The sequence below is a fragment of the Acomys russatus genome, chromosome 22 (genome assembly GCF_903995435.1).
Source record: "Acomys russatus chromosome 22, mAcoRus1.1, whole genome shotgun sequence".
NCBI classification, from domain to species: domain Eukaryota; kingdom Metazoa; phylum Chordata; class Mammalia; order Rodentia; family Muridae; genus Acomys; species Acomys russatus.
The window spans coordinates 57,561,904-57,585,703 of NC_067158.1; the positions used below are offsets into that span (position 1 = coordinate 57,561,904).

General features: G+C 39.4%; 2 protein-coding genes across 3 annotated transcripts in view; one reads left to right on the forward strand and one right to left on the reverse strand.

Moving 5' to 3' along the window:
* Positions 1-5,012, reverse strand: part of Yipf7 (Yip1 domain family member 7) — a 35,613-nt gene extending 30,601 nt beyond the window's left edge. For both annotated transcript variants that reach the window (XM_051165067.1, XM_051165068.1), the window contains exon 1: positions 4,905-5,012. In XM_051165067.1, the coding sequence (XP_051021024.1) occupies positions 4,905-4,933 (29 nt within the window). In that variant the 5' untranslated portion in view covers positions 4,934-5,012. The remainder of the gene's footprint in view (positions 1-4,904) is intronic.
* A 474-nt stretch (positions 5,013-5,486) lies between these two features.
* Guf1 (GTP binding elongation factor GUF1) lies at positions 5,487-20,916 on the forward strand. Its single transcript, XM_051164850.1, has 17 exons — positions 5,487-5,650; positions 6,633-6,744; positions 6,911-7,059; positions 7,344-7,424; positions 8,047-8,124; positions 9,206-9,289; positions 10,521-10,585; positions 11,128-11,331; positions 12,461-12,600; positions 14,113-14,236; positions 14,945-15,077; positions 15,921-16,064; positions 16,545-16,678; positions 18,038-18,139; positions 18,682-18,801; positions 20,066-20,102; positions 20,701-20,916. The coding sequence occupies exons 1-17, from the start codon at positions 5,513-5,515 to the stop codon at positions 20,836-20,838; spliced, it is 1,983 nt and encodes a 660-aa protein (XP_051020807.1). The 5' UTR covers positions 5,487-5,512; the 3' UTR covers positions 20,839-20,916.
* The last annotated feature ends 2,884 nt before the right edge of the window (positions 20,917-23,800 follow it).

Below are 23,800 nucleotides of genomic sequence, written 5' to 3' on the forward strand. Positions count from 1 at the left end.
TTTTTTAAAGAGAAATTTCAAGAAAATTCCTTCCTTTAAGAGAGAAAGGGTAATATTCCTTGACATATGTGCATTTAAATTTGATTTTCTAGATTGTCTGGATCCTATTTAATTCTTCATGTCTTGAAATGGATACTGTAGATGCCCCATACCCAACCCTCCTAATGTCCTGTCAGCATCCAGGTCACTCCTAGACAACTTCCTGCTGACCCAGTGTGTGTTGGTCAGTTCTACGTCACCTTAACACATGCTAGAGTTATTTAAGAAAAGGGACCCTTAGTTGAGAAGATGCTCCTGCCAGACAGACCTGTGGGAAAGCCTGTGGCATGTTTTCTTGATGAAATATATAGGAGGGCCCAGCGCACTGTGGATGGTGCCACTCTGTGACTGAGCCTGACATGGTGGCACACGCCTTTAGTCCCAGCACTGGAGAGACAGAGGTAGGAGGATCTCTGTGAGTCCTAGGCCAGCCTGGTCTACAAAGAGAGTCCAGACCAACCACGGTTACACAGAGAAACCCTATCTGGGGGCTGAGGGTAGGGTGAGCAGGTAGAGCAAACCATGAAAGCAAGGCAGTAAACAGCACCCCTCCACGGCTTCTGGATTAGTTCCTGCTGCCATGTTCCTGCCTTGACTTCCTTCGGTGATGGACTAGGATGTGGAAGTGGAAGTCAAATAAACCCTTTGGTCCTCAGGTGTTCCAGCACAGCAAACAGAAACCCTAGCAAAAGACTGTGGGAGAGCTTGCAGCTTTTTTGGAGGTTCAGATCTTCATCCCAAAAAAGGTATTATGTTGTTGACGGAGGATATTAGACACTTGAAGGCTTCTCGTCACAAATAATTGACACAAAGAGACTAGTTTATTTTCATAAGCTTGAAGCACTGGAGCTGGGCAGATATCAACCTTCTAAGCTATTTTGCTATCTCCCAGCTACACATCCCAAATTACTTGCCAGCACGCCATCCTGTCTGGAATGCTGCTGTTCCGTCAGTCTGTCCTCATTGTTTATTCTGCTCCATGGCGGCTTCCTTCTCTCTGGCTTCCTCTCCTCCTGCTTCATCTTCTGCCTCCTCTCTCCTCCCACCTCAGATTCCAAGCCCCAGAACTTAAGCCCTGCCTACTCACGCTGTCAGCAACTTTATTAGCCAATCAGGGATAATTAGAGAGTAATTTCACAGCATCATTTGGTGTGGGATGTGTTCATCGGGTGGCATAACCAGATCTGGGGGGTGGGGGGCAGTAATTAACAATTAAGTAGATTAGCAGCATCAGACCAGCCTCCAACAGTATCATTCCATGGCTACGAATACTGATTCTTTTCCTGAATTAGAGGGAAAAATGTTTTACCTCATCCCAATATTCATTTGAATAGGCTTCAACACAGGATTAAACCAAAGTGTGGAGGTAGGGCCAAGAAGGGCTTATTAGAGAGAGATCACATGATACAGTATGCCAGGTCCTCTCACAACTTTTTGACCCTGAAGAAGAGCCATGGGGCACATTGATCACCCTCTGACCACACCAGCCGCCTCCTTTCCTATTGAACACTCCCAGACCAGATGCTAACTAAGTTGCTTTCTAAAGCAGTAATAGAAACTGATTACTACCTTGACCAAATTTCTTATACCCATTTTATGTAAACTCTAGACTTTAACCCTTCTTTGACATACACTTGAGCTAACACAATCCTGTCACTGTTGTGCTGTGTAAAGAAATCTGTGTAGTCACTGGGCTGATTAACCTGAGATAGAGTGAACCTTTCTCTGGAATCACAACTGGCCTCATCTGAGAATTGTTTGTCACATTCTTTTCTAATATTCCCTGGCCTCTGATTTGAGACAACTTCAAGATCCCTTAAGTCACTTTATTTCCCTCCTCCCCTCTTTCTGTCTCTCTCTGTTTGTCTCTGTCTCTCTCTCTCTATCTGTGTGTGTGTGTGTGTGTGTGTGTGTAAGGGCTTGCATACTGATATGCGCACATTAAAAGGACGGAGGTCAGCTGTAATTTTCTGTTTCCCTTTTCAAAGCACGGTCTATTTTATGACATAAAAGTACTTATAAGCCCTCGACTAATGTTCAAATTTTGAAAAAAATGTTTAAAAATAATTATAGCAGAATTTGAAAATCAGGCTGACAGTAACTTCCAAGCTGTAGTTTTCACTACAGACACACGATGGCAACCTTTTGGCTGCATCTTAGCAATGTCAAATACTTTCAACACTGCATGGATGTTCTATAAAACTGCGCACAAAGTTGTGCGTGACCACTGCAAAGACAGTCGCATGCATTGCTAGACCTAAAGACTTCTCATAATGCCAAGAATCCTATACCTTATCCAGACATAGTAAAGATGATACAATGGCCTCATTGCTCCACCCATTAGACTCAATTGTGAATGTACCTCAGGACGGTGTGTGTGTGTGTGTGTGTGTGTGTGTGTGTGTGTGTGTGTGTGCGTATCTGACTGTTAATATTTATTGTCAAGTTGGTTTGTTTAGAAATCACCTTGAAAACACCTACCTGGGCATGTCTATGGGGATGCTTACAAAACTATTTGAATGAGAATGGAAGACAAACTCTGCATCCCCAGGGGTGGAGTCCCAGAATAAAATAAAAGGCACAAAAAAAAAAAAAAAAGAAAAAAGAAAAAAAAACTGAATATCAGGATTCATCTTCTATTTCCTGGCTTTGAGAAAACGTGACCAATAGTCTCCAGTTCTTTTTTTTTTTTTAATGATTTATTTTTATTTTACCTGCACCAGTGTTTTGCCTGTAGTATGTCTGTGTGAGGTGTCAAATCACTTGGAGTTGGAGTACAGGCAGTTATAAGCTGCCATGTGGGTGCTGGGAATTGAACTTGTTTCCAATGGAAAAGCAACCAGTGCTCTTAACCACTCAGCAGTGCAGCCCTTGTCTCCGATTCTTGATGCCACCTTCCATACTGTGTACTCTTTAAACCACAGAATTGAACGTAATACAGAAATTTTGTGCCCCAAAATGGGTTGCTGTTCTCATAACTTAACCACATAGATCTTAATCTTTTAAAACTAATTTGCAATGGCATGTAGAAAAATACTGTCCCCAAAACAAGAGAAGCCCTGGAATCAGACCCTAACAGGCCATTCTGACGTTGGTGTGGAAAGCTAGAATTCTGACAGATAAAAAGATGATAAAGACTGGGCCCACAAAGTTTCTGAGGAGTACAAGGCTCTTGGGCTATAGGCTGAATCTAAATGCAGTGGATTAAATTGTGTGGCTGAGGAAATTTGAAGACAGCGTAATGCGCAGCTGCAGCACGGTGTCCTAGTTAGGGCGTTACTGCTGTGATTAAACACGGTGAGTCAAAGCAAGTTGGGGAGGAATGGGCTTACTGGGTTAACTGTCACACTGCAGTTCATCCTTGAGGAAGGCAACGCCAGGAGTGCAAACAGGGCAGGACGCTGGAGGAAGGAGCTGATGTGGAGGCCATTGAGGAGTGATACTTACTGGCTTGCTCTGCCAGCCCAGGGGTCGCATCACCCACAATAGGCTGGGCCTTCCCCCATCAATCATTAATTGAGAAAATTCCCTACAGACTACCTACTGCCAGATCTAATGCGGACATTTTCTCAACTTAGGATCCCTCCTCAGATGCCTCAAGCTATCTTGTGTCAAACGGACACACAACTGTCCAGCTCAAATGGTTGTTACTGTGCTTAGTCTGATTTATAATGAGAAAGTAGAAATATGTGACAAATGGAGCTTGGTGAGGAAAATGAGGAAAGAACATAGTTGTGCTTGTTAAGAGATCAGTTCCATTAAAGTGAAACTTCTCACTCTCCAGTGGGACAAAGGAAAGGTAGCCAGAGGGCAACACTGTACTCACCAAAACCTCCAGCTTATGAAAATGAAGTTCTTTTCACGGGAGAGACCCTAAACTACGAATTCCCCTGAAGGGGTTCTAGTCCGGCAATTAGCTTTTACTCTTAACGTGACAAAGGCTAGTGTCATCTGGAGAGGGAGTCTCGGTGGAGTGATAGACCAGGTCAGATTGGCCTGTGGCTATGTCTGTAGAGTTTGTCCTGACTGTTAATTGATGTAGGACACAGGTCACTGTGGGCAAACTATTCCCTGGGCAGGTAGTCCCAGACTGTGGGAAGCAGTCCTCAGTGAGTGTGTACCGTAAAGAAGAGCACAGGCACGTTCCTCCAGCCAATGCCTCAGGCCCACGCCACGGCCTCTGCCTGGGTCCAACAGTGGACGGTGACAGTGTGCAAAATGTTATCAACTGCAACTTTTTCCTCTTGAACGGCTACGGCCCACACCTCTAGGAAGATTAGCTAACCTGCCTCCTCCTTCTGCTGTATTTAATTCTGAATTTCCAGGCTACTGGTGTGTCATCAGAATACATGGCCTACCCAATCCGTGCTTTTTTGTACAAGTGTCTGTTGTTTCTTCATTGCCCATTGCCTGAAGCTGTGCAGGTCACAGCAAGAGGTACCTGAAATCAGGTCCTTGAGGAAAAAAAAAAAAAACTTGAGTAAACTGGGATTAAAAACTAAGGGCTACACAGTTGAAGAATTGGAAGGTATTCATCCCATGACTAGCAGATAAAGCTAGACTTGACATGCTGAATCACAGATTAAAACCTATTGAAAACTATTAGCTAAGTCCAGTTCTACCAATCACAGGGGCTAAGAAAGCTCTTAGCATCCAAGGCCCAGAGCTGAGATCTCTAAGCTGTGCCGTAAGGATGTTTTATCAATATACTTGAAAAATGCTTTTACTTATGAATTTCTTAGCTCTGTCACTTTAAAACACTCATAAAATCGCTAATTGGAACACAGAATTATGAGTTTACTGTAACCCTGTGTTGGAGGGCGGGGCAATGGTCTCCAGTTTCGTTCCTGAATAAATTCTCTTACCTTTTTCGAGGTGAGAATTGTTTTTGCATCGACACAGAGAAGCCCACATCCTTGCCCTCCGATGTGATTCTTTCCTGTTATCTTTTTTTTTTTCTTAATAAATCTATGCTTCATACTGGATGTTTATTCATTTCCTTTGTAGAAGCCACAAGCTCCAGTTTTTCCTTGAAGTCTCTTAAAAGAACTCCCCAGCCTGTGAGGGCCTCAGAGTGAGCGTGGGGGGACGGGAGTGGGAGGGGGTTGTCATGCTGTGTCCCCACCCGGCAGAACACAGACCTGAACTCTGCGTGGGGGGCTCCGTGTGGGGAGCCGCGCGCTGCATGCTGGGAGTGGGCCGAGCGCATCTCTGGCCTACTGTACCCGCCAGAGCGAGCGCGGGGACTGCTGGGACACCGGGCGGCACTCACCTAGACAGGGGAAGCCGCAGAAGGCTTAAGACTGGCGCTGACCTTTCGACCCCTGCGGAGGCGCGCTGACGTCATAAGCGGCGCGACCTGCAGGTGTCGCGGCTTACCTGCGTCAGGCCTGGCTGGCGCTATGGGCTGTGTCCTGAAGGCGGCCCTGGCGATGGGGTCTCCGTTGCGGGTCGGACCCTGAGCCGCCGAGGCATGTGGGCGCTCGCAGGACGAGCTCTCCCGCCGTGGGCCGTCGGGGCCGCGCGCCTGCGGCCTCCCTGCGCCCGGCACGCGGCTGCCTTGGAGCCCCGGATCATCACGTGCAGGCCCTTCCGCGCGGCCGAGCTCAAGGTGACCGGCTCACCCTGGGGGAGGGTCCTCCCACCCTCGCTGCTGGTCGGTGTGGCGTGGGCTGTCGTGCCCGCTTGTTCCTCGGCTTTGGGCTCGTGTTGGTCGTGAGCACACGTGTGGATCCTGGAAAAGCTCCCAGGAGCTGCTCCTTTATATAGCATCGGTTTTCCTGGGGATTTTAGTTAATGTTTCTTGGGGAAGTTGCTTGACTTAAAAACCTATTCTGCAGCTTCGTTGTTGAGTGAGATCATTATCAAACTTCAAGGTTTGTGGGATGCAAAGGCATGGGAACTTCCTAGCCCATTGCAAGGGCATGGCTCTGGCACATAGATGTCTTGTGGTTAGAAAAAGGGATTTGTACCCATCACCATTGAGGGTTTTTCAAAGTCCTGCAGTTCTGCCTAACTCTGACCTGAATGCAGGGATGGGGAGTCTATAATGTAAATTTACAGTTTTGTTTGAAGAATTCCTCTATCTTTATCTGCCTTATACTGAATAACTATTAGAAACCGAAAACAAATGTTATTTACCTTTTCATCTTGTTTCCCAACGATAAACATAAGCTGGGGGGAAAATGCCTAGCAAACACACAGTTAACCTCTGTTTGCTTGAATACAAGTTCTCAGCAGTTTGTGGTGTGTCTCACTACTTTAAAGATTTTCTAAGATTTTTTTTCTTGATAAGGCATTCTCAGACTTGTTAAGAGTTCTGTCTAGCGTTCTCCATCCATGAAAGTAAATTTGCGATTGGCTCAATATGTGTTGGAAGTATTAAGTAAAAAGGTTTTATTTATCTTTGCTTAGTCTCTTGTGATTTGTTCTTTGTAGTTAGGCCTTATTGTTATTTATCTTCATTGTTGGGGGGGGGGAATAAAAAGGGGCATTAAGTGAAATCGTCCATAGGTTAAAAGAGTTTTCTTTGAAATTGTCATTTGTTTTATGCAGCTTTTATACCCCTAACTGATATTCCCTTCCCTTCTTAGGAGAAACCTGACATGTCTAGATTCCCTGTTGAAGATATTAGAAATTTCAGTATCATTGCACATGTGGATCATGGCAAAAGTACTTTAGCTGACAGGCTCCTGGAGCTAACAGGTATTGTCATCTCCTGTCATATGCTTACAATTGCCTAGAGTTATAGGGAATTTAGTTTTACCATGATACTTTACATTTTGTTATTACATTGTTAATGTTTTCTGTTAATTTTATATTCGTTTTTGATGTAAAGATCAGAGAAATGAGTAAGTGCTTCTCTTTTTAGGAACAATTGATAAGACGAAGAAAAATAAGCAGGTTCTTGATAAATTACAAGTGGAGCGAGAAAGAGGAATCACCGTGAAGGCGCAGACAGCATCTCTGTTCTACAGCTTTGCAGGGAAGCAGTACCTTTTAAATCTCATCGACACACCAGTAAGCTTCATAATGATTCTGCAAGGATTGCCGAAGTTAGTCTTGTTAATATTGCAAAGGAAATCCGTTCATTTGGGGGGCTGAATTTTGCACAAATATCTGATTTTTTTTTGTTTTCTCATTGTTTTTATACTAGTAATACTTGTCTCAAATGTTTTCACACACACCACCCCCCCACACACATTTTACAGTTTTTTTTAAATCATATCAATAGATTGGGTATAATGTTTGTTCCTTTAAAAAATATAGCTAATACTTAAAGGTACCAATATTTTGCTTTTTAGGGCCATGTTGATTTTAGCTATGAAGTATCCAGGTCACTTTCTGCTTGCCAAGGTGTTTTATTGGTGGTTGATGCAAATGAGGTAAGATACCTCCTTACAAATGATGTGACATGGCCAATAGACTGTTTTTCATAAAGTTCTCCTTAAAATGCATTTTCAAAATAGGATTTTTGCATTTGAGTAATAGATTTTTTACATTACTGACTCTAAATCATATGCTTTAACGTTGTTAAATTGAGTTGTTGATTAACCCTGCTTAGTTTTGACTATTTCTTTACCTGGGTTAATCTTGATTTTGAACCCTAATTTAGATTTCTATCACTATATAGAAAAAAAAACGTGAAATAACTGTAAGCGCGTTTATTTTGGCTCTCAGTTTTGAAGGTTGTAGACGATGACCCGTTGTTCTCATCTCTTGTGGCTTGTAGCAAGGCAGCACAGCATAGTAGTAACGCTTGCAGGTGGGGCTGGAGGGCAAAACTATATATTACACAGGAAGCACAAGGAAGCAACAGAGGGCCGAGGTCTTCCAGTCCCAGCAAGGCCTGACTCTGGCAGGTAGATGGCACATTGTGTGATGTCATTAGCGGAGTCTAAACTATCAGTTTGATGATGTTAAAGGGAATGTATTGAGTTAGTAACTTTGTGGTACATTCAGTGTCAAAACAGTCACCTTGGTCTCTCTTGTCTTGATTGTTTCAAGGGTATTCAAGCTCAAACTGTAGCAAACTTCTTTCTTGCCTTTGAAGCACAGTTGTCAGTAATTCCAGTTATAAACAAGGTAAGAGACACCAACACCATTAATTATCTTAACTTCTAAATATATCTAGTGTTTAATTGTGAAGTATAGTTTTTTGTTTTGTTTAGTATGTGGGATCTTTAGTTACTGTTCATTCAGATTACCAGTGGGATTTAACTCTGAATTTCATTTGATAGAACTGCAGGTCAGATACTCCTTGCAGAGAGTATAAAAGATTTGTCTGAACTGCATGTGCCGTTTCTGTAGGAAAGAGGTGCAAGGCAGACAGAGAGCTGCCAGTCACACTGATCTGGAGAAGAGAGCTTAAAGCTAAGTCACTGCAGTCCGTCGAACATGTTGAAGCAAACAACCCATATGAGTCCGTCTAGGTCTGATAATATAAAGTTAAAAATCCTAACTAACAATTTTAGACTACATTGTTATATTTCTTGATATCGGTACTAAGTGTAATATAAAAAAAAAATAATAAGTCGGGCGTGGTGGCGCACGCCTTTAATCCGAGCACTTGGGAGGCAGAGGCAGACGGATCACTGTGAGTTCGAGGCCAGCCTGGACTACAAAGCGAGTCCAGGACAGTCAAGGCTACACAGAGAAACCCTGTCTTGGAAAACCAAAATAATAATAATAATAATGATAAGGCTGCCCATAGACAACAACTTGATGTCTGACTTTACTTCAATATCTGTTTTCGTGGTGTTAATTGTTATACTCTGTCCTGCTTATATTTTTTGTTGTTGTTGTTTCTTGAAATTTTTTTCAGTAGTAATGCTTGTTAAAATCATGTTAATGGGCCGGGCGTGGTGGCGCACGCCTTTAATCCCAGCACTCAGGAGGCAGAGGCAGGCGGATCGCTGTGAGTTCGAGGCCAGCCTGGTCTACAAAGAGAGTCCAGGATGGCCAAGGCTACACAGAGAAACCCTGTCTCGGAATACCAAAAAAAAAAAAAAATCATGTTAATGACATACAGTTTAGTTTAAATATTATTTTGAAAAAGAAATGAAGAGAGCAGGTAGATTAAATCATAAAAAACTATTGATCTCCAAATATTATGGCTATGGACTAATTTTATTTTGCTGTGCTCACTCAGTAATTTTGTTTAAAGATAGATCTGAAGAACGCTGACCCTGAAAGGGTTGAAAAGCAGATTGAAAAAGTGTTTGACATTCCTAGAGATGAATGCATCAAGGTAAAAACCCTTCTTAACATCTTAATCGCTATATGTGATGAAAGGCCACGAGAAAAGCAACATGCGGAGAAAGCAGTTTATGTGGCTATACTCCACATTGTAAGCCATCACTGAAGGAAATCAGAGCAGGAACCTGGAGGCCGGAGCTCACGCAGAGGCCATGGAGGGGTCTTGTTTACTGGCTGAACCTGGGACCATCCTAGGGGTGACACCGCCCACAGTGGGCTGAGCTTCCCACATAGGCACTGGTTAGGACAGTGCTGCGCTGTGCCCGTGTCCACAGGCTGGTGCTATGGAGGCACTTTCTCAGGCTCTCATCTCTCAAATGACTCTAGTCTGTGTCAAGTTGATGTAAAACTAGCCAGCACAACTATTCATTACTCTGTAGAAAATCTCAGGTGATTGGCCTAACTGAAATTTCATGCTGGGTGACTACCTTGAACTCTTAACACTTTTTTGTTTTCTTTTGTTTTGTTTTGTTTTAGAGGGCTCTTTTATAATCATTTCATTAGATTTGGATGATAAAACTTCCTTTATATTGGGAGAATATGTAGATTTTGCTGTATTACTTTTTAATGAACTAAATCTTAAATATTTTATCACATGCCTAAGATCACAGATTTAGCCTCTGTCAGGACTAAAAGCCTTTTGAAATTCAATGTAGCATTAATTTTTTAGGCTCTATTTACTTAATTTTAGCCCAAGACCAGGCACCATGTGGTAAAGGTGTCCAAGAGGCCAGATGTGCACGTTGGGTCCCCTGTAACTGGAGGTCCAGGCATTGTGAGGTCCCGCTGTGGTCCTGGGCTGGACTCTGGTGCATGCTAAGAGGCAGCCGGTGCTCTCACCCTCGGAACTGTCTCTCCAGCCTTCACTATTACTTCTCACAAGTACTTTGTCTGCGTAGAAATGTTGTCTTTGCAGAGCAGCTATTTTGGACTTGATATATATTGGTTAGAATGATACATTCCATTAAAAGGCATTTTTACTAATCTAAAATTTTGTTTTAATTCTTATTCCATTGCTTTCTGAACACACTAGTAGTCTTACACTTTAATCCTGGAACCATATCACCACTAGTACCTAATGATGGGAAGAAATCCTTATCCCTTTCCATTTTCTGTGTTCAAGCAAATGAATAGGAGAATTCTTTCCCCTGATCATAAATGACGATGCCCACGGAGGGACTGTAACCTTAGCTCTCAGTGCGTTTGTTTCTGCGTGCTTTCAGATTTCTGCAAAACTTGGGACAAACGTTGAAAGTGTGCTTCAGGCAGTAATTGAAAGAATTCCTCCGTAAGTACTTTGTTATACTATTCCCTCATGTTTAGTAGTTTAAATTAGGTTTGGAGTTTATAAATTTTTTATAAATTATATTTTTATAAATTATAATTTAGAGTTTAATATGTTAATAATTTATAGCCACTTAAAATTAAGTAGCTTAGATTAATAGGCCATCCACTTGATCTCTCATTTTAAGCTAATGAACATGGCAATGATCTTGCAGTAGGTTGGAATACATTTTTGCTTTTAATAATGTAAAGAAGTCAAGTTCAATATAGTATAGTAGAAAAAAAGCAAGGGTGGTGGCCGGTTTTGATAACTGTAGTATAGGGACATAAGTACATTGGCAATTGCTCTTTGCTTTAAAATGGACATACACCCATAAATTTCAAAATTTAAAACATGGTTGAATTTAATACAGTTATAGAAAGGTCATTTTCCTTTAGCCTTTCTATAATTAATTATCTTTTGCAAAATTAAAATGAATGAGGCATACTTCCTAATTTGAAAATAGACATGTTCATATATATATCTAATTTTTTCTTTTGTAATAGTCCAAAAGTCCATCGTGAAAACCCACTGAGAGCATTGGTATTTGATTCCACCTTCGACCAGTATAGAGGTGTGATAGCCAACGTAGCATTGTTTGGTGGAGTGGTTTCCAAGGGAGATAAAATTGTATCTGCACACACTAAAAAAACATACGAAGTTAATGAAGTAGGCATTTTGAATCCTAATGAACAGCCAACTCATAAACTGTAAGTAATGTTTTACAACATTTACAATAAATTTATGTGTTTCTCCCAATGTGCTCAGAATGATCATAATGTAGAATTAAGAAAACTGATGATACAGTGTAACTGTACATCCAGATACTTGCTTGTGTATGAAGAGACTCACCTATTTAATGTATGGGGTGGAGCAATTAAGTATTAGGGCTCCCCAACTATTATTCAATGGATTTTTTTTTCTTTTATACTTAATCTCATAACAACTAAATTTTTTAATATAAGGTATTACAAAAACAGTAAAGAAACCATTGTTTACTGTGGAATTTAGGACTAAACCTAGATTAATTAAAATGTACGGGGGAGTGGAGTTAAGAAAAGCACACCTGAGACAGGGTGAAGAGCTGCTGGGCGTCTGCTCTGGCCTGACAGGACATCAGGCACTCAGTCGGCCGCTCAGTTGTCTCTGCAGTTAAGGTGTCCAATGTTATGATACGTGGGTCAGACTGTATAGTTTGATGCAGTATCTAAAAAGTCTCATGTGAGGCATCACATGTTTTGAGTCTGTTCATTTTAATTTTAGTGTAGTCTTTCTGAAGTAAGTTCATGTGTTATGTGTTGTGTATGTGTGTATATAATATGTATATAGTAATAGAATATTGAACATTACTGCCTCTTCATTGAAGGCTCCTCTGCTGCAACATACATGTAAATTAGTTTGTTACTATTTAGGTTCTTTTATTTTTGTATTTGTAAAACTAAGCTAAAACTGAATTCGTGGAATCTGCTCTTTCCATGGGAAAGATATGTAATAGAATTGTTATATATTTATGTTTCTCTATTTGGTTTAAAATTTAACTTTTTCCCCGCTTGGTAATGGACCTTTATAACATAACAGACATGACAGTCTCCTGAATTTGTCTCCAGTGAGTTTTACAATGTATGTCAGAAGGTGGTGTTTAATTTGCAAAAGGTGACAGGATCAGACAGGTGTAGGTCTGTGTAGAAACTGCGGGCAGTGGATGACATGTGGTACTGTTTTCCTGCTGGGCTGTAGAGGCTAAAGGTTGGTAAGTGGCACTCACTTATTTGGGAACTCTGTGAGTGTGCACGTACAACAGAACAGCAGTAAATATTTGCATATGCTGATTTTATTTAGATATGCGGGACAGGTGGGCTTTCTGATTGCTGGGATGAAAGATGTCACTGAAGCACAAATAGGAGATACATTATTTTTACATAACCATCCAGTGGAGCCCTTGCCTGGGTTTAAATCAGCGAAACCAATGGTATTTGCAGGTGAGGAGCTCACAAATTCTAGACCAGGGCCAAAATACTTCTAATTAAAAGTTTGTTTCTGTGGTGAAAGAAAATGTCCTAGAAGATAATGTACATTCTTAAATAGCTGATTGAAATATAACATATATACATATATAATATATATATTAGCCTGTGTATATATATGTGCTATTTCTATGGATCAATTTACAGCTTCATGTACATGGTGGCCTTTTATAATTGAGATCATTTAGGATTCCTTAAGAAGTAAGCCAATATGTAGATTTTAGTAACATAAGTTTTCTTCTTATTTCTCTGAGAAGGTAGTTGAAGGTATTTCAATTATTATTAATTAGGATGTTTTAATTACTGTTTTCAGTAGAATTTATTCCCTCCTCTTCGTTGAGTTTTCATTACACTGTGCTCTTGTGGATGCGGTTACAGCCATGTAGTCTGTAGTATGTGTGACATCAGAACATGTATTACTGGCTATGAGTATTCCAGGCATTTAAGTAGTGAAGGCCTGGTTGAGGGTCGGCTGGTTACTCTAGCCTGGGCATGTAGCCCGACGTGTCTCCTCAGGGCCCCCTCTCATCAGAGATGATGAACTGATGACTGCTGTGCTTACATGCTTGTCAGTTGGATCTCAGAAGGCCTGTGAAGTGTAAGCTTCATAAGCAGGAGAGGAGGAGAATCTGAGGGACCAGTAGTAGCTCCACAGTTTTAAGCAGCAAATTTTTTTTCTTTTTTTTTTATTAATTTATTCTTGTTACATCTCAATGTTTATCCCATCCCTTGTATCCTCCCATTCTTCCCTCCTTCCCATTTTCCCCTTATTACCCTCCCCTATGACTGTTTCTGAGGGGGATTACGTCCCCCTGTATATGCTCATAGGGTATCAAGTCTCTTCTTGGCTACTTGCTGTCCTTCCTCTGAGTGCCACCAGGTCTCCCCCTCCAGGGGACATGGTCAAATGTGAGGCACCAGAGTACGTGAGAAAGTCATATCACACTCTCCACTCAACTGTGGAGAATATTCTGACCATTGGCTAGATCTGGGAAGGGGTTTAAAGTTTACCTCCTGTATTGTCCTTGGCTGGTGCCTTAGTTTGAACGGGACCCCTGGGCCCAAATCTGCCTATCATATTGTTCTACTTGTAGATTTCTAGGACCCTCTGGGTCCTTGTACTAAATTTTTAAAAGCCAAATTTATGTTTAGTTTAGTAATTGGTCTAGATTTCATTTCTGGTGGTATTTCCCTCCTACTAAAACTTTGTGCGTTTGTTCTTTGAATTAAACATAATTTGCCTAATTATAAATAGACATAAGTCCCTTGATTGTTTACTCTTTTTATTCCCTTCTTCTTCTGTTTCTCCAAAAGCATAAAACCAGTTTGGAGTGTGGACATAATTGTATATTCATTAAAGCTAAGGGGTTCCAAGATACTTTGCAATCAATTAAAGAAAAGTAATATAAATGCCAAATGGTTAATTTTGAACTTGACAGCACTTCATATTATGCTTGTATTTTCCAGGAGTGTACCCTATAGACCAGTCTGAATATAATAACCTAAAGAGTGCTATAGAAAAACTGACCTTAAATGACTCCAGTGTGACAGTACATCGGGACAGCAGTCTGGCCCTGGGTGCTGGCTGGAGGTAGGTACACACTATGCAGTTACATTTTTATAGGAAAATAAGTCCTAATGGGATGCATTGCTCATGAAAATGTCTGAAGATCAGCTTTTTTAATATTCATTTTTTTTAGAGGGTGGAGATTTGAGATAAGGTCTCACTGAATAGCCCTGGCTGCTCTGGAACTAGCTCTGTAGAGCAGGCTGGCCTCAAACTCATGGAGATCCACCTGCCTCTGTAAAGACTCTTTCTGTGTGTGTACACATGTACGCACTCCAGTATATGCATATTCAGGGTCCTGAGATCAAGCTGAGTCTCCACTTTATTTTTTTAGGCAGTGTCTGTCACTGACCCTGGCACCTGGCTGTCTCCTCCCAGCTTGAGGGTCACAGTTGCATTCCGCAGCTCCTAGCTTTTTCATGGGGTGTTGGGGGTCCAAATATGGGTCTTTACACGTACCCAGTGAGCACGACACTCGGCCAGCCACCTTCCCAGGCCCTGAAGATCAGTCTATATGAGTAAACCTCTTGATGGCTGCTTATTTCTCAAATGTGTTCATGTTTGTATGTAATTTAAAATAGATTCGCAGAATATTTGCGTCATTTTATAAAATTTCTGGAATGATTCTTGATTTTCCACCTTTTTCTAGAAAGTAGCCATGTGGTCACAACAGAAAGCATCCCAATGAGACAGACATTTGGACAGGTTTTGGTGTTTTTCCTCCTTTCCCAGGTTGGGATTTCTTGGACTTTTGCACATGGAAGTTTTCAACCAGAGACTAGAGCAAGAATATAACGCTTCTGTTATTTTGACGACCCCTACTGTTCCATACAGAGCTGTTCTTTCATCTGCAAAATTAATAAAGGTATCATATTTACTTCTATTTTGTATCAGCCTGAAAGGGAAAATTTAATAAAGATGTGTGGATGTATATACTAAGTACAAGAGAAAAGTTTTATTTATTTGTAAGGGAATCACTATTAAGAGTAATTTATTATTGATTAGTAGCAATACAAATTGTATTAGCTAACTACATTTTTCAAACAAATTCATGTATCAATTTTCTTAGCTTGATCTTCGTTATCAAAATGAGTCTGGTGCTGACAATAAAAAAAAAAATTAGGAAATGAGAGGACCAATGTAAGTTCAGCACAGAATTTGAAAGATAATTTTGGTCATAAATAGTTGATGTTATGAAAAGTAAAACATTAATTCTTATTGGAAAGTTTTAAGTTAGTGATAGAAGCAGTACTGTATTTCATTTAAGTGGCAGTTTTTCCCTATAAACCAGTGGTACATTGAGCATAAATAAACTGATTTTATACACTAATTATAATACCCTAAGAGGGCAAATTAAATGTAGCACTTTGTCATATTTTTCTAGATAGTTCATAGTGTGTTTGTAAATTTTATTAATGAAAATGCATTAACATATTTAGTATTAACATTACTAAATTTGTTAAAAGGTGGTAATTGGAAGATTTTTGTTGTTGTTGTTTCTTATAGGTTGTATTAGGTAGTAGTCTAATCTAGTAAGTAGTCTAGCCTAAACAGTCTAACCTAAAAGGTGTTTTTTTCTTAGTATTGTATTTTGTTATTTGTAGTAAGTTCAATCACCATTTTTTAAAATGTACTATATGTTAAAAATCAAATCTTTAAGAAACAATTGTATTAGTGTTTAAGATACTGTTCCCTTTCTCATTTTTAGGAATATAAAGAAAAAGAAATCACAATCATCAACCCTGCACAATTTCCTGATAAGTCAAAAGTAACAGAATATTTGGAACCAGTTGTTTTGGGCACTGTTATTACACCGACTGAGTACACCAGCAAAATAATGACGCTTTGCCAGGTACAAACACAGAGTGGCTCTCAGTCCTTTGGAGCAATGACTGTGTGCTTATATATCCCATGGGGTTCCTTCTACTGAGAAGTTCACTTTGTATACTATGCTGATTTTACACACCCGCTTTAAGTCTGATTATCAGGGTTAGCTGAGTAGTTTAGTCAAAGGAATGAAAAAAAGTTGCATACTTATCCCAAAGGGACTTCAGTATGAGTTGGCCTATTTGTGTACTCAAAGTGAATGTAAGTGAATATAATGTGACTTAAAAAATAAAACTGCTGACAGAGATTAAAAGCTTTAGTTAAAACTAATATAACTATAATATAAAGTATTATTTCTTCCAGTCTTAAAAAAATTTGCTTGTAAATTTTTGGTAGATCATTAAATAGTATTCCTTCTTCCTGTTTACTTTTGCATATAGGAATTATAATTTGAAAATTACAACTTTATTTGCATGGATTATCATCAAATTTTTTGTTTCTTTAGGCACGAAGAGCAATTCAGAAAGATATGGTTTTTATTGATGAAAATAGAGTCATGCTTAAATACCTCCTCCCTTTGAATGAAATTGTGGTGGATTTTTATGACTCTCTGAAGTCTCTGTCTTCTGGGTATGCAAGGTGAGAGGGTTGTCATCACAAATATCTCAGCTTTGAAAATGCTGATAGTAAGGATTTACTCTTCTGCTCTTTTAGTAATTTCAGCTCTTGAAGATCATTGAAATCATATAAGGTTAGGAAGCTTGGACGATTACAGTATTATTTACAGTACATGACCTTTACTTACAGGAAGAAATTTCTTGTCTAAGTGTCAGTCAGTCAGACGCCTTTTGAAATTATGTCCAACTCAACACACAAGGAGTATGTAACTCTTTTTTTTTTTTTTTTTTTTTTTCTTTGTTTGTTTTTTGAGGCAGGGTTTCTCTGTGTAGCCCTGGCTGTCGTGGACTCGCTTTGTAGAGCAGCCTGGCCTTGAACTCACAGTGATCCACCTGCCTCTGCCTCCTGAGTGCTGGGATTAAAGCCGTGCGCCACCACGCCTGGCTGGGTATTCAACTCTTAATGAAGAGGGAGCTTCCTTTTTCGTGATTAACAGTCTGACAAATCTATGTGTTATGTTACTTGATCCCTGGAGCATCTGTTGCTTATATTTGAAGAATGGATGTAAATACTGAGTATGAGAAATGCTAACTGTGCCCTGCATTTACCAATGCTGCAGTCAGAACTGAGTCCTCCCAGGAATATGTGGTCCATCTAATAAAAATCTGTGTGTCTTAAGAGTGTGCATGAAGTCCAGCCAAATAAAGTACATGAGTTGAGTATTACATATCAAGAAACCTTTCATCCCGCCTCCAGCAGCCTGTTTATTGCAGTGGCTTATGAGTTAAACATTTGACTAGCACTGTTAGTTTGGACCACACTGATGGTAACAGTTAATGGAAGCTCTTGTTTGTGGCTGGCTAAGCTTTGCTGGAGCTACTAGATATGTGCTAGGTCCACCTGTGTTACATGTATTTGCTCATTCAGTCCTGACAAAAACTCCAAGTGTCCTTTCTTAATGGTAGTTTATCAGTGCATTATCTAAATGTGTTGTCATTAGTAATAGAAAACTCATAATGACCCATTAAAATAGTATTAGGCAAAGACCACCGGCTGCTGGCGATAGTAGATAAACGTTGATTGTTTTACTGACTGAGTTTCCTAATGTACTTAACCAGTTCCTTCTCCTTCTTTCTATGGATTTGTAGTTCCTATACTTAGGGCCCTTATTTCATAAATGATGGTTTATGCTTTTGGGTTTTGGTTTTTGGGTTTGTTTTACTATGAACATATGCATCCATTAAATGAAACTTTGTGTGTGGTACTAATTTAATCACCTTTTTTTCATGGGAGGGCAGGTAATGAAGGTTTAGGAAAAAGGAATTTGTTGAGTGTAATCTAATTATATCATGCTTATCAATGTTCTGTTGCCCTTGTTAGTTTTGATTATGAAGATGCAGGTTACCAGACTGCAGACCTAATAAAAATGGACATTCTACTGAATGGAAACGTGGTGGAAGAGCTGGTTACTGTGGTCCATGTGTAAGGAGACCGGAGGAGATCAGCTGGGGACAGTCACTGTGGGTGTTCTTCTGGAGTTAATGTCCCCACGTTTACTGGAACAGATACACTTTTTTAAACTTTGAAAGATAATTAAAATAGATTTTAGTCTACTAATTTTTTCTTCTGCGTTTATTTCATTCTTTCCTTATTACTAACTATAGAATTATCGTAGTCAAAGGAGTAGTATCAAGGAAATAATTTTTCCTTTACTGTGTTGAACTACACGAAAATGTTTTTTAACTTTGTATAATGATAGTTTTAGGATTGAGAACAGGAAATCATTTATGATTATGATAATGAAAAGTCAAGTATACAAACTGGCAGGCTGATAATATGCCATATCCATGCTATTTTAAGTCATAATACAGATTATATATAGCTACAGAAAAATGCCTATTAAGTAAAATGTGTTGAATACTATTTGAATCTCTTAAAATCAACCTTACTGTTAATACTGCACGTGGACTATAAACATAATTTAAATATTTATATTTAGGATATCTTTATTTTTCCTGTCTCAGAGAGAAAGCATACACTGTTGGCAAAAACATATGTGAACGTCTAAAGGATTCTCTTCCCAGACAGCTATTTGAAATAGCAATTCAAGCTGCTATTGGAAGCAAAGTAATCGCAAGAGAAACGTGAGTTGAAATTCATTTCTGTTTGAGGCTGGCTTTAGAAACAGCATACCCAGAAAAAGACCAAACTCTTAGCTTACCCTTGGCCTATGCTTCCTTCTTATAGAGAGCTCTGACTCTTCCACTGATGGCATACACTTTGGCCTACATGTATTGCGTGGTGCTGCTTATAGTTGATATAATTTATGAAGGTTTAGGAATTTCTGCGTATTTGCATTGAATTTCCAGACTAAGGGATTTCTGTAAGGTTCCATTCAATGGATTATAATTGATAATTTGTTCAGGTAGATTGTGATAGGAACAGAACCTAAATGTAGTAATAAAATGTTTTCTCTAAAGCACTAAATCAGAAACGATTATAAATATCATGCACATTAGGTCCCTCATGTGGCCTATAGTGGATATGGATAGTTAGTTAGTGTCTGAAGGAAGCGAGCTTTCTTGATAAAGTCGGATTTCGGTTGCAGCAGGTGTCATCTCCGGTGGCATTTCTCCTTGCCCAGCTTTTGGGGATCTTAAGACCCTGGATGTTAGAAATACCTCCTCAGTAAGGATAAATTGAGAATTGCTGCTTAGTTATAGCTTAACCTAAACCTAATTCACCAATACTGGTTAAATACCATTTTTATATAGATTATATTAAGTGGGAATACTTCGCATTACGGGAATAATTTTATTTTGAACACTGTTTTGTTTCAGTTATTTGGTGTCCCAGAAAATCCAGACATTTGTATGAATACCAGAGAACCTCCCAGAAAGTAGCACAGTTAGCACATGGCCATTTTCACATAAATTATATTGAAAATACATTAAAAAGAAAAGTAGATTTTTAAAAAAACATTAAAAGAATCCCTTAAAACGAGATACCTTTTGAAATTAGAGATGATCTGGAAATGTCATAGTAAGATAGAAATATAACTGATGGTTGCATATATGAACAGTTTGTTTGTCTTGAGAATAGTATTATAAAATCCTAAGTGTAGTAATAAATATTAATCACACTCCATTTGCAGTCAGGCCAGAATGTGATGATTTAATTTTTTTTAAAGTGCTACACGAAGTATTGTAAGGTTGAACTTAGAATAATGTCATTCTTTTATTAAAGTCATAAATACTCATATTCCTATTCATGAATATCATAAGCACTGACCTTTCTTACTAAAGTATATGGTGACATTAAAATGATATTTTTTGTCTGTGTATAGAAATCATACCTTTAAACTATGTAATGAAATTTTGAACCTAAACAAAATTTCTTCTTTTACAGTGTGAAAGCCTATAGAAAAAATGTTTTGGCAAAATGTGTATGTATCTAGCTGTATTTTTTTTTCTACTTTACTATGCTTAATGACTTTAAAATCAAAGTCATGATAAGAAAATTGATTTCTACTTTCAGTTTCATGAACCATATATATCATCCCAAATTTAATTATAAATGGGTAAATTTCTGCTTAACCATATTTTAACTGCATTTTAGACTCTTCTTTTTAACTACATTTAAAACTTTTTCATTTTCTCTTTTATGTAATACCATCTAAGAGAGAATACCATAATTTTATACATAATGAAAGACTTATACTGACTGTTTCTTACAGTTGGAAGAGAGTGGGGATTGAAGTCTACCTTGCTACATTGATGTTTTTTTTTCATCCATTATTGTAAAAGTAGTACACCTTTTCAAGTGCCTGGAACAATTTCTGGTACAAGTCTGCCTCTGAAAGTCTCTGTATTAGGGTGTAGCTATGCAGTGTGTTTGTCCTAAATAAATAAAAACATTGATTTATGAGGAGGGGGTCAAATGAGGGCCTATGGGTCATAATGCTATGGTTGTGGCTTTGGTGTTTTCTTGGTGTAACTATAAAGCCATTTCCTCTGAACCAATAAAGATTCCTTATTTTTTAGTATGGTGGTGACATTACCCGAAAAATGAAACTTTTGAAGAGACAAGCAGAAGGGAAGAAAAAGCTGAGGAAGGTTGGCAACATTGAAATTCCAAAAGACGCTTTTATAAAAGTTCTGCAAGCCCAGCCTAATAAATAATTCATGGAAAGCAGGGTCTCTATCTTTTTCTTTCTACTTACGTTGACAACAGAATGAAAACTATGAAATGCCTATTATTTCAGGATCTTCAACTTTAACCTACTAGAGTAGTTCTCAACTTTCCTAATTCTGCCACCCTCTAATTCACTTCCTCATGTTGTGGTGATCCCTAGCCATACAATTATTTTTGTTGTTACTTCTATGAGTCATAAAGTAAATATTTGAAATGCAGGCTATCTGATCTGCGGCCCGTGTGAAAGGGTCATTGGACTCCCCAGGTGAGAACTGCTGGCACACTGGTAGAGAAAAGGTTATATATTTGCTACATTGCCTGTTTTATGCTCACTACTTACTAGTAATCTTGACAAAATTTTTTGACTTATCTTTACTATAAAATAGGGATTATGTTACTACACTCCCCACAGGTAGTTTTGAAAACTTAAGAGGGGTTAATACATTTTAAATATTAAAGAGGGCATGTTAGCCATTTAGTCACTGTAAATTTTATTTCATTTATTACTTTTAAGTATTTTGAGACAGAGTGTTACCATGTGGCCCTGGCTAGCCCAGTTTCTTAGTTAGGCTTTTATTGCTGTGAAGACACCATGACCTCTTATAACAGAAAACATTCAGTTGGGTCTGGCTTAGAGTTTCAGAGGTTTAGTCCATTGCTGTCATGGAGAGAAGCATGGCAGCCTGCAAGTCGCAGCAAGGGACTGCCTCACTTGACTGCCTACATTGACCATATGTCACCTCAGTGCCCAGGTCCACAGTAACATTTCCTCCAACCAAGCCACACCTCCTAGTAGTGCCACTCGCTATGGGCCCAGCATTTACACACATGAACCTAGGGGCCATTTCTATTCAAGTCACCACATCCAGCACTCATTATGTAGTCAGGTTAACTTCAAACTCCTGACCATCCTCCCACCTTAGCCTTCCCATGTTGGGATTATAGGCATGTGCTACCATGTTCAGCTCGTGCATGGTTTTTCTTACAGATACTAAAAGGACCCTTAATTACATCTAGTTAATAGCTTTCAAAAGTCACTTTGTATCACAGTGTTTAGCTCAAACACCAGTATATATAAGTCTGTTGTTAAGAAATAGGCTAAAAAACCATGCTACCAAACATTTGTTCTGGTTTTTCATGCTTATACATTTAATCAAGCATTTCTAAAACTGGTTTATTACACATCTAAGTTAAGTTTAGGGATAGGACCTGTCTTGTTTCTGACATTCAAAGTGCATAGATGCAAAAACAAATTTTTTATTAGCACCAACTGTAAATAAATGAGTCATTTTGACCTAAATGTTATACATAAGCGGCACAGCTAATAAATGGCTTAGTTTCATGTTCACTCATAACAGAAATGAATACATTACTGTAAGAAACAGACTTCATGTTTAATCTTATTTTCTGTTTTCTATCTTGAGCATGGTACATAATCTTGTAGCACAAAAGGTTATTGATGAATCTTTGCATTTTGATGAATTTTTAAAAATATTTTATTAATTTATTCATATTACATCTCAGTTGTTAGCCCACCCTTGTATCCTCCCATTCCTCTCTCTCCCCCATTTTCCCCTTACTCCCCTCCCCTATGACTGTGACTGAGGGGGACCTCCTCCCCCTGTATATGCTCATAGGGTATCAAGTCTCTTCTTGGTAACCTGCTATCCTTCCTCTGAGTGCCACCAGGCCTCCCCCTCCAGGGGATGTGGTCAAATATGGGGCACCAGAGTTCGCATGAAAGTCAGACCCCACTCTCCACTCAACCGTGGAGAATGTCCTATCCATTGGCTAGATCTGGGTAGGGGTTCGAAGTTCACTTCATGTATTGTCCTTGGTTGGTGCTGTAGTTTGAGCAGAACCCCTGGGCCGAGATCCGCGCATCATAATATTCTTCTTGTAGATTTCTAGGACCCTCTGGATCCTTCTATTTCCGCATCCTCCCATGCTTCTCTCACCTAAAGTCCCAATAGGATGTCCTCCCCTCTGACCCACTTTCCTGGTAAGTGAAGACTTTCATGGGACATGCCCCTTGGGCTAGTGTCTCGATATAAGTAAATACACACACACACACACACAGACACACACCATTTGAGTCTTTTTGCTTCTGGGTGAACTCACTCATGATAATTCCTGGCTCAATTCATTTGTCCACAAGTTTTGGGAATTCCTTGTTTCTAATAGCTGAGTAGTATTCCATAGTGTAAATGTACCACATTTTCTTTATCCATTCTTCTACTGAGGGACACTTAGGCTGTTTCCATGTTCTGGCTATTCTGAATAAGGCCGCCATGAACATGGTTGAGCATATGTCCCTGTTGTGGTGGAGCATTTTCTGGGTATATTCCAAGGAATGGAATAGCTAGGTCTTGAGGAAGCCCTATTCCCAGTTTTCTGAGAAAGTGCCAGATAGATTTCCAAAGTGGCTGTACTAGTTTGCATTCCCACCAGCAATGAAGGAGTGTTACTCTCTCCCCACATCCTCGCCAGCATGTGGTGTCACTTGAATTTTTGATCTTAGCCATTCTGATGGGTGTAAGATGGAATCTCAGAGTTGTTTTGATTTGCATTTCCCTGATGACTAAGGAGGTTGAGCATTTCTTTAAGTGTTTCTCAGCCATTTGATACTCCTCTGTTGAGAATTCTCTGTTTAGTTCCAAGCCCCATTTCTCAATTGGGTTATTCGGTTTGGTGGTGTTTAATTTCTTGAGTTCTTTACATATTTTGGATATGAGACCTTTGTCAGATGTAGGGTTGGTGAAGATTTTTTCCCAGTCTGTAGGCTGTCGCTTTGTTCCCTTGACAGTGTCTCCTGCCTTACAGAAGCTTCTCAGCCTCATGAGGTCCCATTTATTAATGGTTGACCTTAAGGCCTGGGCCGTTGGTGTTCTGTTCAGGAAGTTGTCTCCTGTGCCAATGTGTTCCAGGCTCTTCCCCACTTTCTCTTCT